Source organism: Rattus norvegicus, chromosome 9 (genome assembly GCF_021556685.1).
Source record: "Rattus norvegicus strain SHRSP/BbbUtx chromosome 9, alternate assembly SHRSP_T2T, whole genome shotgun sequence".
NCBI classification, from domain to species: Eukaryota; Metazoa; Chordata; class Mammalia; order Rodentia; family Muridae; genus Rattus; species Rattus norvegicus.
Genome location: NC_141542.1, coordinates 49767747 through 49782967, shown reverse-complemented (window position 1 = coordinate 49782967; position 15221 = coordinate 49767747). Strand labels below are relative to the sequence as shown.

Below are 15221 nucleotides of genomic sequence, written 5' to 3'. Positions count from 1 at the left end.
AAGTAATTTACTGACTGACTTGTCTCCCCTGTCCCATTATTGAAAGTTGTGCATGACTCTCCCCATTTAGTTCCATATTAAAGTCATGCAGCAGATTAAAAAAATAGATATCCTATTTAACTAAAAATGTACTGTGGGTATTGGAGAAAAAAATTCTTTTGATACCCAATTCCCAAGGAACGATGTCATCATTTGGGTGTGTATTGCTGTATGATCATATAAGGGTTCAAGCAAAAACACAGCTGCACATATCACAATAAAGAAATTCATGCAGCTTAGTAAAAGAATATACCATAGAACTCGAGAAGCTATATATGCTCCGGGTTTGTTCAACATGCTACTAGGGGGTAATTTTGCTAACAGTAAAATTTGTTCTTAAACACACTATATCATAGATTATGTACTGAAAGAGAGACAATAAACATATGTATTTTAATATTTTAGTATCAACCTGACATGCCCTAATTAACTACCTCAGTTTTATAACTGCATATAGATATTGAGGTATTACATATTGCACTACAGAAACATGTAAATTAAAATAGCAATTAATTTTTAAAAATCAACTTAAACATACACTAACATTAATTGATTTTATTTTTTATCTGTGTATGTGTTTTCTCCAGAAGAAATAGCAAAGAATGTTGAACCAATTCCAAAAGTGCTCATAATGTTTTGTGAGGGCCAGAGTTAACCTAAAGTCCCCCTTGCCTGCGGACAGATACTTTCCTCCAGTGCTGGAGGATGTCATTTGTGGGAAATAACAAACCACAAGTTTTTGCTCCCTGAAACAAATATGTTTGACTCAGTTGTACCAGATGTACGTGATAACATATCGGAGGAAGGTCTATGGGCAGGAAATAAGGGGGATGTAAACTTGCCCAGGATTGGTTGCAGGTGGGAAGTATGGTTGAAAATACCTCCTATATGCTTGCCTTTGACCAGAGCCATTGAGGAATAGGGGCCTGTATTTTAAAGCCTCTGCAAAATATGATGTGTTGCCATGTTTTGAGAACTCCAGTATGGTTCTGGCCAGAATCCACCATCCTGGTCAGTATTTGATTAAAGCTTCCTTCAAATTGGCTCAAATAACGTGGACTTGGTCTTTGGTGAGTTTCACGTTTAACAATGAATTTTAAGATGTACCAGGGTATATTTGATCATATTGTAGGTTGATTTTTCTTTTTGTTTTGTTTTGTTTTGTCTTTTACTAAAACAAAGCACAAATAATAGACAAAATCTTGCATCGGTGGCATAAGAAACCATACATATTATTACTGTTCTGCTTTACAAACTGCTGGGTTCCTCTTTTCATGCTTATATTTCTAGATAGTTTCCTAAATCAAAGCATACTGCAGTAAGATGAAAGAAACTTTCGGGCCTGCGATTTTCTTATTTCTCTCCTACTGGGACATAAGACTGGAGTTCAAACAGCAAAGGACAAGTGGTTTACCAACAGATAATAAATCCCTGAAAACATACTAAAGGCTCTTGGTTGTGTAGTGACATTCTGCAAACAGACACATGTTCCTTCTTTGGATGAGGAGGGAGGTCATAACACACATGTGATACAATTTCTAGGTCTCAGAAAACTGAACCTGAAAAGTCTCCCAATCCTTCTCGGTGGCCTTATGCTAGCAGTAAGCAATGCTGGGGAAAAGAGACTTGGACTGGCCAAGGTCACCTGGAGGTCAGGCAGGCAGTTCCAAGGCTGCTGTTGAGAGAGTCATCTCCCATGCTGGGGTGAGCTTTTCAAGTAATCTGTGCCTTGAGTCAGCTGTGGTTTTTTTCATGGCTCCCAAACTCTCTCTGGTTCACTGCTTGAGGCTTGAGTGGAATCCTTTCTTGGATCTGTCTTGGGTACCATGTCTGACATGAGGAGATATTTGCTTATACTTCTCCAGAAAAATTAGACAATGGAGTCATGTTTATAATAATTAAACAGAATAGTTACATCTGTTGATAAAGCCAGAATAGAAGAATTTAGTATTTTAAGGTAAAATGCTTTTGACTCACAGAAGTGCTACCTCATAATCTGTCAGAAGATTATAAAGGAAAACTAAGCCTGGATAGATTTATGTATTTTTCCTTTTCATTTTAAGGTCATGGTACACTGCAGCGAATGACAAATTGCTCATACATAAAATGAAAAGACACTAATATAAAAATCGTATTTCTCAAATATGATGATAAATTTTAGCTTCAACTAAAACCTAATCCCTGTAATTACTTGATCACTAGAGTCTAAATGTATCATATTTTGAAATAATCTATTGGTTCAACATTGAAAGACATATTTCATTTTGTCCTTATAAAATGTGTGCTCATAATTCAGTGTTGTGAACTATTCATTATGCTCTACTGCTCAGATGAGACCTGCCGTGCTGTCATTTAACCCTTTAGAGTTAGGATAAGCAAGACAGAATAATGCAATGAAGAAAAAGAATAAAATTGACCCATCTGTAATTAATAATATCTCACTCTCTTTCACAACGCCCAGTGATATATACGCCAATAAAGACTATTCCACAACTCTGCTGGAAGGGTTGATGAACAAGCAAAGGTTTCCTGTAGAAGGAAAGTTAAGAAAGAAATACTGTTGAGATTCTGCCCACTTTATCTGGCCATGGCTAAGGTGGAAACTCCTGTGTCTGAGTTCTTGAGCCTGCAGGGTTACATTCTGTTAGCTATATTAAAGGACTCAAACACGTGTCTATGTAGCCAACTGCAAATGATTGACAATGAGTATGGCTTTGTCCCTTCAGGATCTGAGAAACTATGAGCCCCTTTCATGTTAAGCAGAGCCCAGGGTGCTGGGGTTTACCTCAGCAATGCCCACCAGGCAACAACTTCTCTTTGAAGGGTTTTAGTTGATTTTATTGTTGATGAAAATCAATTTTGCCATGAAATCAGAAAGGATTTACTAAAGCAGCCATTTCTGAACACAGATGATCTATTATGGAACAGAAAACTCTCCTGTTATTAGCACATCAAAGAATTCAAGTTTGCCTCGAGATTTATTATATTTTCATATAATAATCATCTCAAAGCCCTTTCCTTTTAACATGTACCCTAGCACGTTGCAAGACTACATTTCAAAATTTCTACCGACCTTCTTATGAGTTAAGGCAGAATGGCTTTCATTACAGTGTCATTTGTTTGCAATGGCCATTTGTAAATTCCATTTGGGGACAACATACAGTGTGCTTTAACGTGCTCCTGGTTTGGCAGTCTTCTCTTGGTGAGTTTAGCTACCATGGTTTTTTATGCCCTAACCTCTCTGACGAGGTTTCATGGGGATAATATACTTGTTACTCACACTGTCTGAAGATGAGTTTGTACAATCACTGCCCTCAGTTCCCCCTCACTGACTTCAATATCTGCTCCACTAAAAATAGCAGCCTCCCTACTGGAGCCGCAGTAAGTTACCCCAAAGACTGTGTGCGAGCATCTGTAAGTCAAGCCTGCAGCGCTGTGGCTGCTCAAGGTTGCCCGGCCATATGGTTTAATGATGGAATTTGACTTTCAAGAAATTTCTAAGCCGTCAGCTACTTCTCTTGGGGTGTTTTGATGTAAAGCCAACCTACTGTATTTTGTTTGTTTGCTTGCTTGTATTTCCCCCAAGAATACCGTGTCCCGGAAGGTTATAATGTATTATTTGTTTGGGACGTTGAAAGGAATTTCCCATGGTAAACAATGTCTTGGAGAACTGTGAGAGAAGCACCAGATAGAAAGACACAGCACCTTTTACCTCAGGTGCATTTTGTTCTCTGGATTGTTCTTGGACGTATTTTTCATGCCTCCTGAGACAAATATTTGCATTCAATTTATAAGAATTTTTTTTTCTTGTCAAGTGTTAGAACATAGCTATGGAAGCCAATCTGGTCAGAGTTCCCTGAAACTGGATATGGCCTTCTGACTTACCTGTGTGTTTTCCTAGATATAATCCACAGTACACGCAAGGCAATTGTGTTTAAATTGATCTGTCCTGAGAAAGTTCTGGGGGTAAGGACTGCTCTCTCGATATTTTGTGTGTGCTTCCTGGCACTTGTTAACATGTTTTTCTGAACTCAGACAGCCTTCCTCGCGTCATTGCTTTCTGTGTTACATTACTGTATAAAAGTGCACTGGACTGAAGTAAGGCAGTCTAGAGCATTAGACCATAGTCTGCCTCCATTTTTCAGGTCCCCAGATGGCAAAAGTCAATGTGTGTTCTAGCATGCCTCCTGGATTGGTTTACCTACACTATACTTCAGAGATTCTGTGATCTGACCATGGGAAACAAGCCATGACTAGCAAGTGGGTTCAGGCTATTGTTAGCCTGAATCTTTGCCTTTTATTTTTGCATTTTAGTTGTTTATTATTTTGCTTATGGAGTATTGGCTAAATATAACTAAGTAAAAATAGCATTTTTCCCATTATCATGAATAACAAAATAATATGAAAAAATTCAAGTTGTTAAGCCTTCTGACATAGTTCTAGAACGCTTTGATATATTGCACAATCAACGTTATAGTAATTATGGAATACATCTTAAAATCTGCTGTTTTAACTGAAAGGTTTAAGGTCCTGCAGTCTCTTGCAGACAAGTCCAAGTCAATATGTCCTTCTATGCAAACAATCAACCTTGTCTTAATTGTTTTTAAGGACAATATTAAATGGGTCAGGCTGTATAATTCAATTACAGGCTTTGTACAAGCAGGAAAGGTGCTGAATATTTTATAAAACACAATATTGAATTTACCCTTGAGAATATTTAGAGTAGAATAAATATTTGTGACTTATTCACTTCTTCCCTGATTTAGATAATTAATCAAATATCTCATTTTATCATGAGATGACATTCAAGCTTAAGATAGATATTATGCATTCTATCAGGAATAGATCTAACGCAGAAGTACAGTCTGTATGTTAACTTCTGCACCAAAGTCACGTAGGTGGCTAATTTGAATGATATAATGTGGAATTATTATATGGGGCAATCATAGGAGGGATACTGAGCAGAGCACAAAGCTCTATCTGTAAGTACATAAGGGTTATCCTATTATTCTTAAGTTGTCTCTTAATTTAAAAAAATTTGTGTAATGTTAGGTTTTTGCCAATATGACAGAAGCTAAAGTCATGGAAGTAGAAGGAACTTCATGAGACTCTTATGTGGGAAAGCATTTTCTTGATTAGTGATTGATGTGTGGTGGGAGGGTCCAGCTCACTGTGGATGGTACTTCTAATCCTGGGCAGGGGTGGGAGGTCATAGTTCTGATAAAAAAGGAAGTTGAGCAAGCTATGAGGAGGAAAATAATAGTCTGCATTTTTTCATGCCTTCCACTTCAGTTCCTGAGCTGAAATCCATTAAGAAAGCAGGCTGAGCAAGCTAGAGGGAATGAGCCAGTAAGCAGCACTCTTCCACAGACTCTGCGTAGCTCCTGCTCCAGATCCCTGCCTAATTTGAGTCCCTGTCTTGACTTCCTTTAATGATGGAAAGTAACCATAAGCAAACTAAACCCTTTACTTGCCCAAGTTGCTTTTGGTCATAGTGTTTATGACCAAATGTGACATGGTATCGCAATCATGGAAAACACTCTAAAACAATGGGGGAAGTGTTGTTCTCTTTAATGACCTCTGCGTCAAGGTAGCACTGATTTTGATACTACATAAAGAAGACAAATTGAGCAAAGACTCAGAAGGAAGTCGACTAAAGTTTGGTTAATCATTGTTTATCCATTCACATGCATACACAAATGTCCCCCCTCAACACACATGTACGCCCCCTCCCCACACACACACTCAGTCACTCACTCACCACACATATCATTTCCTGGTAGATTTCTATCATCAGCATTTTAGATTGGTGAGGAACAAATCTCTAAACTCCGTAACAAAGCCACAGATAGTCAACAGTCAACAGTCTTTGATAAAGCTTCAGTTCAGAAGTATGTAGATCACAGGGTATGTGAAGAGAAGAAAGGAATGAAAGAACCATGGCCATGGTTCAAGGTCATCTAATGGGGAGGAGAACAGAACTGCAGAGACAAGGGATTAGAATTGAGAGGAATACATGAGAACTAGTTTGCAGTAAGCTTTACCATAGTAATGGACTAACAATCCGAATGTATCCAACATAACAAATTCACTGAACTGTTGTATTTGTTGCTATGGTTGCTAGAAGGTTAAAGGTAAAGGCACATGTTCTTCCTAGAACCTTTATCCTCTGCATCCTTTCTCGCAATTCTGTGTGCTTCATGGTTGGTTCTCTGATACCTGGCAATTATTTTGATTCCTGTGTCAAAACATTGCTTCTGCTTCTAGTAATTTCTTCTCTTTTCCTGTTTTATCTAACTTCTAATAATTATCAAACAATCACAGTTCAAAATGCATTCACTTATAGATTATCTGCCTCTTTACCAGGATATAGATTCTAAGAGGAAAAACATTTATGAACTGGTCATAGTATGTTTAATGAATACTATTGAAATTACTACCTGTATTCAAGCCTATTAGATGACCGACTATATGCATATACCTATATATAGTCATTGAAAAGTTGGATGAGTTTTACTTATATATTTTAAGATAGCAAACCAAATGATATCAGGTCATGTTACTAAGAGGCATAGTGATCAGGAACATTAAAAATGTATTTTAATCAAATATGTACTATGTAGCTTGTCTATTACTCTTGAAAGTCATGTCCTAATGTGAGAAGAATCATTTTTTGTGGCATGATGCAACACTATTATTAAGCACTTCATTTTGTTTCACTGTATTTCTTATATTTAAATTTTGTAGTACAATCTGAAAACATTCCAAGCAGAGCCAACTATGTTGGGAGGGTCACAAAAATTAATTGGAAACAGAATTTTAAGTAATAAGGAGCTTTAGTAATTAAGCCCAATAGAAAGTTAGAATCAAATATGTTTCCTATTGGATTTTCACAGAATTTTGCTGCTTACAGGGAAGGGCATCCAATTTTGTACTTGATGGATAGAAAAATATCCAAAAATATAGAGATGAAAAATATGCACATATACATTTTAAAAGACAAGAAGAGATGGTATGACGGTCCCTAATGTACAATGCTAATCAGGCCATTTCCATCCTGGGAGAGCAAAGACTTCAATGCGATATGAAGATAAATCATTCGGCTATATCTTAAGCATAAAGAAGATATTAAGTTACTGCAGAGTTCACTAAACCTTAAGAGAGATATAAGGCCTAATCTAATCCTTAACCCTGGGAAAAGCACACCGTTCCTAAGAATTTGACACAGTTGGGGAAAATAACAAATTCAGATATAAGGTTTTATATTAAGTAATTAAATATCCAACATTAAAGAATATTGGAAAATATAATCAAAGTGTATAAATTTCATCTTGTTTAGGAAGAAAATATAAATTGGGTTGCACGTGACAGCTGGCAAGGAATTATAGCAACAAACTCTTAAATGTTTAGACAGTTACTCCTAAATGGGAGCAGAGTAACTAGAATGGATGGTCCTTGCAACAATTTATCATTTCTGAAACTACTACTACAAAACTTATGAAATTATCGACCAGATTAGTGATATTTTTTTCATTTTAATTTCATTCATTTAAGGTCTCTCCTTAATCGTTTAAAACTGAAACCCATATTTGATTTCCTAAGTGTTCTCATAGTCAAAGTTCAACATCTGAGCTTTTCATTTTCCCAGAATCGTGTAATATATGAGAAGATAAAAATATAGTTTGGCCAAATGGTGCAACTGTATACATCCCACTGCTTATCAAATGAGTTTTCAGGATTCCTCATGAATACATCTCTACCAACCCTGAATTTTAACACTGACAAATTGCTACCACTGTAGAAAAGGTGCAGTTAAGTAGCTCAGATGTGAAATAAATTATTACAAACATTAAACTTGATGTCCCTTAGCTTATTGTTACCTTCGGGCCAGATGACTCGTGCAATTACACCATGGAAACCTTTCAAGGCACAAGCAGGATTTTCCTATTTTCAGATAAATGTATGGGATAACCTTAGCCAATGGGGTCCAAGTGAAATAGTGGAGAGAATCCAATGAGCTAATGGATGGCACTGTGTGGTAGAAGAGGAAAAGGGTCCAACTAGGCAATTCAAAAACCCAAGTTCCAACATGGAGAAACATCCCACTGAGGATATTAAAAAGTACAACAATATGACAGCAACTTACTAAGAGAAGTGCAAAAGAAAACACAGAAGTATGCCCTGAGGAGGAGGCAAGGGATGACTGAAGAGACTGATACCAGAATGGGCAGCAGTGTGGTACCAGAAACAAGCCTCATAGAAAAATGTAAAAGCCATCCCTGCGTACAGTAAACAGTGCTCCCAGCTGGAGCCTGCCCAACATGAGAAGACGCTTGGTACCTTTGCCTTGTCACGCATCGATCCTTTGCCCAGGATAGACATTTTAGCACCCGTTTCTTCTTGTAGCCTCTTCAAGGAGTTTCCTCTTGGTCCAAGCAATTTCCCCACAAAATTGAACTGAAAAGCAAAATCAACAGAATGTCCAAATGACAAAGAGCAAAGTATACTTTGTATCAAGTATAAGTAATGATTACAAGATTTTAACTTTACCATTAAGAAGAGGTTATGGGGGAGTTGGGGATTTAGCTCAGAGGTAGAGCGCTTGCTAGTGAGCACAAGGCCCTGGGTTCGGGCCCCAGCTCCGAAAAAAAAAAAGAAAAAAAAAGAAGAGGTTATGAGGTGCACCCTACACATATGTGCACATTTGCACACTTGCACACAAAACCTCAGGAATTACTTCAGACTTCCAATCCAAACGCTCTTAAGGTAATGCTACTTCCTAAAAGAAAGCTGATAGCAATAGTTCATTGAAAATCCTATTAATCAAATAATAAAATAAAACACATATCACCTGGGAAAAATTAAGTTCCTCAAGTAATGCAAAAGGTTCTTAAATCAATAAATACACCAGGTGCTAGATTTAATACTAAAACATCAGAAGCAGTTTAGTATGCATATTCTTTTAAAATGTATCTCTCTCTCTCTTTCCCCCTCTCTCTCACCCCTCTCTGTCTCTCTGTCTCTCTGTCTCTGTCTCTGTCTCTCTCTCTCCTCTCATTCTCTCACTTCCCTCCCTCCCTTATTCCTTTCTCCCCTGTGTGTGTGTGAGTGTGTGTGTTATGTGTGTGCATATGTGTGTGTGCGTGCCTCCTAAGTGCTCAGGTATACACATGGCAGCCAGAAAAGGGCACCAACAGGGGTTCCAAGTATTTATGAGCCCTCTGAAGTCAGTAGTGAGGACCATAATTGAGTCCTCTAGAAAAGCAAAGTGAGGTAACACTGGGATAGCTATCTCTCCAGCCCTGAGATGTATATTTGATTTAAGATCAAAGATATAGTTTCCAGAATAATATAGGTCTTATGTACTTTATAAACATAGACAGTCAATAGTGTCAGTAATAAACATAAAACTAACCTCTTTTTGCATATCGCCAATGGTAATTTGGAAATACATCTTTTTTTTCTGGCCAACAATTTTAAAAATGTTTATTTAAAAAAATTTTAATTAGATATATTTCTTTACTTACATTTCAAATGTTATTTCCCTTCCCGGTTTCCTGTCCATAAGCCCCCATTCCTTCCTCTCCCCTCCCCTGAATTTACCCTATACATCCCCCTTACTGCCCCACCCTATATCCCCCTGCACTGGGGTCCAACCTTGGCAGAACCAAGGACTTCCCATTCCCCTGGTGACCCAACAAGGCTATTCTCTGCTACCTATGCAGTTGGAGCCCGGTGTCAGTCCATGTATATAGTCTTTCGGTAGTGGTTTACTTCCTGGAAGCTCTGGTTGGTTGGCATTGTTGTTGTTATGGGGTTGCAAGCTCCTTCAACTCTTTCAATACTTCCTCTAATTCTCCCCAAGGGGGTCCTATTCTCAGTTCGGGTGTTTGCTGCTAGCATTGACCTCTGTATTGGACATGTTCTGGATGTGTCTCTCAGGAGAGATCAATATCCGGTCCCTTTCAGTATGCATTTTTAACTTTAGAATTCTTATCTAGTTTGGTGACTGTATATATATGGGCCACATGTGGGTCAGGCTCTGAATGACCATTCCTTGAGTTACTGCTCTAAACTTTGCTTCCATATCACCTCCTAATGGATATTTTCCTTCCTTTTAAGAAGGAATGGGAGGCTTCCTGGTTGCTGCCGCCGCAGAGAGCCCGTGGGCAGCACCCCACGAGCAAACTTGAGCCTCGGGACCACAGGTAAGACCAACTTGTCTGCTGCAAGAGAGCTGCCTGGTGAAATCGGGACACACAGAGGCAGAACTCCTCTAGGACCGGGCACGTCCTGTGTTTACCGGAAGTCCCACACCCGCGGATCCCAGCCCGCAGCAGCTCTCTGCTCCCAGACGCCGAGGGAAAGAGACCTCACCGCCTGGTCAGGTGAGCACTCCTGAGGCTGCAGAGCAGAAGAGTCCACCAACACTGCCCACCCCTGCCCACATCCCTGGCCCAAGAGGAAACTGTATAAGGCCTCTGGGCTCCCGTGGGGGAGGGCCCAGGAGCAGCAGGACCCCTGCCTGAGACACCGCCGGAACCTGAAGGAAACAGACCGGATAAACAGTTCTCTGCACCCAAATCCCGTGGGAGGGAGAACTAAACCTTCAGAGAGGCAGACAAGCCTGGGAAACCAGAAGAGACTGCTCTCTGCACACACATCTCGGACGCCAGAGGAAAACACCAAAGGCCATCTGGAACCCTGGTGCACTGAAGCTCCCGGAAGGGGCGGTGCATATCTTCCTGGTTGCTGCCGCTGCAGAGAGCCTGTGGGCAGCACCCCACGAGCGAACATGAGCCTCGGGACCACAGGTAAGACCAACTTTTCTGCTGCAAGAAAGCTGCCTGGTAAACTCAAGACACAGGCCCACAGGAACAGCTGAAGACCTGTAGAGAGGAAAAACTACATGCCCGAAAGCAGAACACTCTGTCCCCATAACTGACTGAAAGAGAGGAAAACAGGTCTACAGCACTCCTGACACACAGGCTTATAGGACAGTCTAGCCACTGTCAGAAATAGCAGAACAAAGTAACACTAGAGATAATCTGATGGCGAGAGGCAAGCGCAGGAACCCAAGCAACAGAAACCAAGACTACATGGCATCATCAGAGCCCAATTCTCCCACCAAAACAAACATGGAATATCCAAACACACCAGAAAAGCAAGATCTAGTTTCAAAATAATATTTGATCATGATGCTGGAGGACATCAAGAAAGACATGAAGAACTCCCTTAGGGTAACACAGGAAAACATTAATAAACAAGTAGAAGTCTACAGAGAGGAATCGCAAAAATCCGTGAAAGAATCGCAAAAATCCCTGAAAGAATTCCAGGAAAACACAATCAAACAGTTGAAGGAATTAAAAATGGAAATAGAAGCAATCAAGAAAGAACACATGGAAACAACCCTGGATATAGAAAACCAAAAGAAGAGACAAGGAGCTGTAGATACAAGCTTCACCAACAGAATACAAGAGATGGAAGAGAGAATCTCAGGAGCAGAAGATTCCATAGAAATCATTGACTCAACTGTCAAAGATAATGTAAAGCGGAAAAAGCTACTGGTCCAAAACATACAGGAAATCCAGGACTCAATGAGAAGATCAAAACTAAGGATAATAGGTATAGAAGAGAGTAAAGACTCCCAGCTCAAAGGACCAGTAAATATCTTCAACAAAATCATAGAAGAAAACTTCCCTAACCTAAAAAAAGAGATACCCATAGGCATACAAGAAGCCTACAGAACTCCAAATAGATTGGACCAGAAAAGAAACACCTCCCGTCACATAATAGTCAAAACACCAAACGCACAAAATAAAGAAAGAATATTAAAAGCAGTAAGGGAAAAAGGTCAAGTAACATATAAAGGGAGACCTACCAGAATCACACCAGACTTCTCGCCAGAAACCATGAAGGCCAGAAGATCCTGGACTGATGTCATACAGACCCTAAGAGAACACAAAATGCCAGCCCAGGTTACTGTATCCAGCAAAACTCTCAATTAACATAGATGGAGAAACCAAGATATTCCATGACAAAACCAAATTTACACAATATCTTTCTACAAATCCAGCAGTACAAAGGATAATAAATGGTAAAGCCCAACATAAGGAGGCAAGCTATACCCTAGAAGAAGCAAGAAACTAATTGTCTTGGCAACAAAACAAAGAGAATGAAAGCACACAAACATAACCTCACATCCAAATATGAATATAACGGGAAGCAATAATCACTATTCCTTAATATCTCTCAACATGAATGGCCTCAACTCCCCAATAAAAAGACATAGATTAACAAACTGGATACGCAACGAGGACCCCGCATTCTGCTGCCTACAGGAAACACACCTCAGAAACAAAGACAGACATTACCTCAGAGTGAAAGGCTGGAAAAAATTTTCCAAGCAAATGGTCAGAAGAAGCAAGCTGGAGTAGCCATTCTAATATCAAATAAAATCAATTTTCAATTAAAAGTCATCAAAAAAGATAAGGAAGGACACTTCATATTCATCAAAGGAAAAATCCACCAAGATGAACTCTCAATCCTAAATATCTATGTCCCAAATACAAGGGCACCTACATATGTAAAAGAAAACTTACTAAAGCTCAAAACACACATTGCACCTCACACAATAATAGTGGGAGATTTCAACACCCCACTCACATCAATGGACAGATCATGGAAACAGAAATTAAACAGAGATGTAGACAGACTAAGAGAAGTCGTGAGCCAAATGGACTTAACGGATATTTATAGAACATTCTATCCTAAAGCAAAAAGATATACCTTCTTCTCAGCTCCTCATGGTACTTTCTCCAAAATTGAACATATAATTGGTCAAAAAACGGGCCTCAACAGGTACAGAAAGATAGAAATAATCCCATGCGTGCTATCGGACCACCACGGCCTAAAACTGGTCTTCAATAACAATCAAGGAAGAATGCCCACATATACTTGGAAATTGAACAATGCTCTACTCAATGATAACCTGGTCAAGGAAGAAATATAGAAAGAAATTAAAAACTTTTTAGAGTTTAATGAAAATGAAGGTACAACATACCCAAACTTATGGGACACAATGAAAGCTGTGCTAAGAGGAAAACTCATAGCGCTGAGTGCCTGCAGAAAGAAACAGGAAAGAGCATATGTCAGCAGCTTGACAGCACACCTAAAAGCTCTAGAACAAAAAGAAGCAAATACACACAGGAGGAGTAGAAGGCAGGAAATAATCAAACTCAGAGCAGAAATCAACCAAGTAGAAACAAAAAGGACCATAGAAAGAATCAACAGAAACAAAAGTTGGTTCTTTGAGAAAATCAACAAGATAGATAAACCCTTAGCCAGACTAACGAGAGGACACAGAGAGTACGTCCAAATTAACAAAATCAGAAATGAAAAGGGAGACATAACAACAGATTCAGAGGAAATTCAAAAAATCATCAAATCTTACTATAAAAACCTATGTTCAACAAAACTTGAAAATCTGCAGGAAATGGAGAATTTCCTAGACAGATACCAGGTATCGAAGTTAAATCAGGAACAGATAAACCAGTTAAACAACCCCATAACTCCTAAGGAAATAGAAGCAGTCATTAAAGGTCTCCCAACCAAAAAGAGCCCAGATCCAGACGGGTTTAGTGCAGAATTCTATCAAACCTTCATAGAAGACCTCATACCAATATTATCCAAACTATTCCACAAAATTGAAACAGATGGATCACTACCGAATACCTTCTACGAAGCCACAATTACTCTTATACCTAAACCACACAAAGACACAACAAAGAAAGAAAACTTCAGACCAATTTCCCTTATGAATATCGACGCAAAAATACTCAATAAAATTCTGGCAAACCGAATCCAAGAGCACATCAAAACAATCATCCACCATGACCAAGTAGGCTTCATCCCAGGCATGCAGGGATGGTTTAATATACGGAAAACCATCAACGTGATCCATTATATAAACAAACTGAAAGAACAAAACCACATGATCATTTCATTAGACGCTGAGAAAGCATTTGACAAAATTCAACACCCCTTCATGATAAAAGTCCTGGAAAGAATAGGAATTCAAGGCCCATACCTGAACATAGTAAAAGCCATATACAGCAAACCAGTTGCTAACATTAAACTAAATGGAGAGAAACTTGAAGCAATCCCACTAAAATCAGGGACTAGACAAGGCTACCCACTCTCTCCCTACTTATTCAATATAGTTCTTGAAGTTCTAGCCAGAGCAATCAAACAACAATAGGAGGTCAAGGGGATACAGATCGGAAAAGAAGAAGTCAAAATATCGCTATTTGCAGATGATATGATAGTATATTTAAGTGATCCCAAAAGTTCCACCAGAGAACTACTAAAGCTGATAAACAACTTCAGCAAAGTGGCTGGGTATAAAATTAACTCAAATAAATCAGTTGCCTTCCTCTATACAAAAGAGAAACAAGCCGAGAAAGAAATTAGGGAAACGACACCCTTCATAATAGACCCAAATAATATAAAGTACCTCGGTGTGACTTTAACAAAGCAAGTAAAAGATCTGTACAATAAGAACTTCAAGACACTGAAGAAGGAAATTGAAGAAGACCTCAGAAGATGGAAAGATCTCCTATGCTCATGGATTGGCAGGATTAATATAGTAAAAATGGCCATTTTACCAAAAGCAATCTACAGATTCAATGCAATCCCCATCAAAATACCAATCCAATTCTTCAAAGAGTTAGACAGAACAATTTGCAAATTCATCTGGAATAACAAAAAACCCAGGATAGCTAAAGCTATCCTCAACAATAAAAGGACTTCAGGGGGAACCACTATCCCTGAACTCAAGCAGTATTACAGTGCAATAGTGATAAAAACTGCATGGTATTGGTACAGGGACAGACAGATAGACCAATGGAATAGAATTGAAGACCCAGAAATGAACCCACACACCTATGGTCACTTGATTTTTGACAAAGGAGCCAAAACCATCCAATGGAAAAAAGATAGCATTTTCAGCAAATGGTGCTGGTTCAACTGGAGGTCAACATGTAAAAGAATGCAGATCGATCCATGCTTATCACCCTGTACAAAGCTTAAGTCCAAGTGGATCAAGGACCTCCACATCAAACCAGACACACTCAAACTAATAGAAGAAAAACTAGGGAAGCATCTGGAACACATGGGAACTG

At 39.0% G+C, this 15221-nt stretch overlaps 1 protein-coding gene across 3 annotated transcripts in view; it reads right to left on the bottom strand.

Moving 5' to 3' along the window:
• Positions 1-15221, bottom strand: part of Khdrbs2 (KH RNA binding domain containing, signal transduction associated 2) — a 506623-nt gene that overhangs the window by 349321 nt on the left and 142081 nt on the right. For all 3 annotated transcript variants that reach the window (XR_015628455.1, XR_015628456.1, NM_133318.2), the window contains exon 3: positions 8380-8496. Coding sequence is in view for 1 of the 3 variants with exons in the window: in NM_133318.2 (NP_579852.1) it covers positions 8380-8496 (117 nt within the window). In the remaining 2 variants the exon portion in view is untranslated. The remainder of the gene's footprint in view (positions 1-8379; positions 8497-15221) is intronic.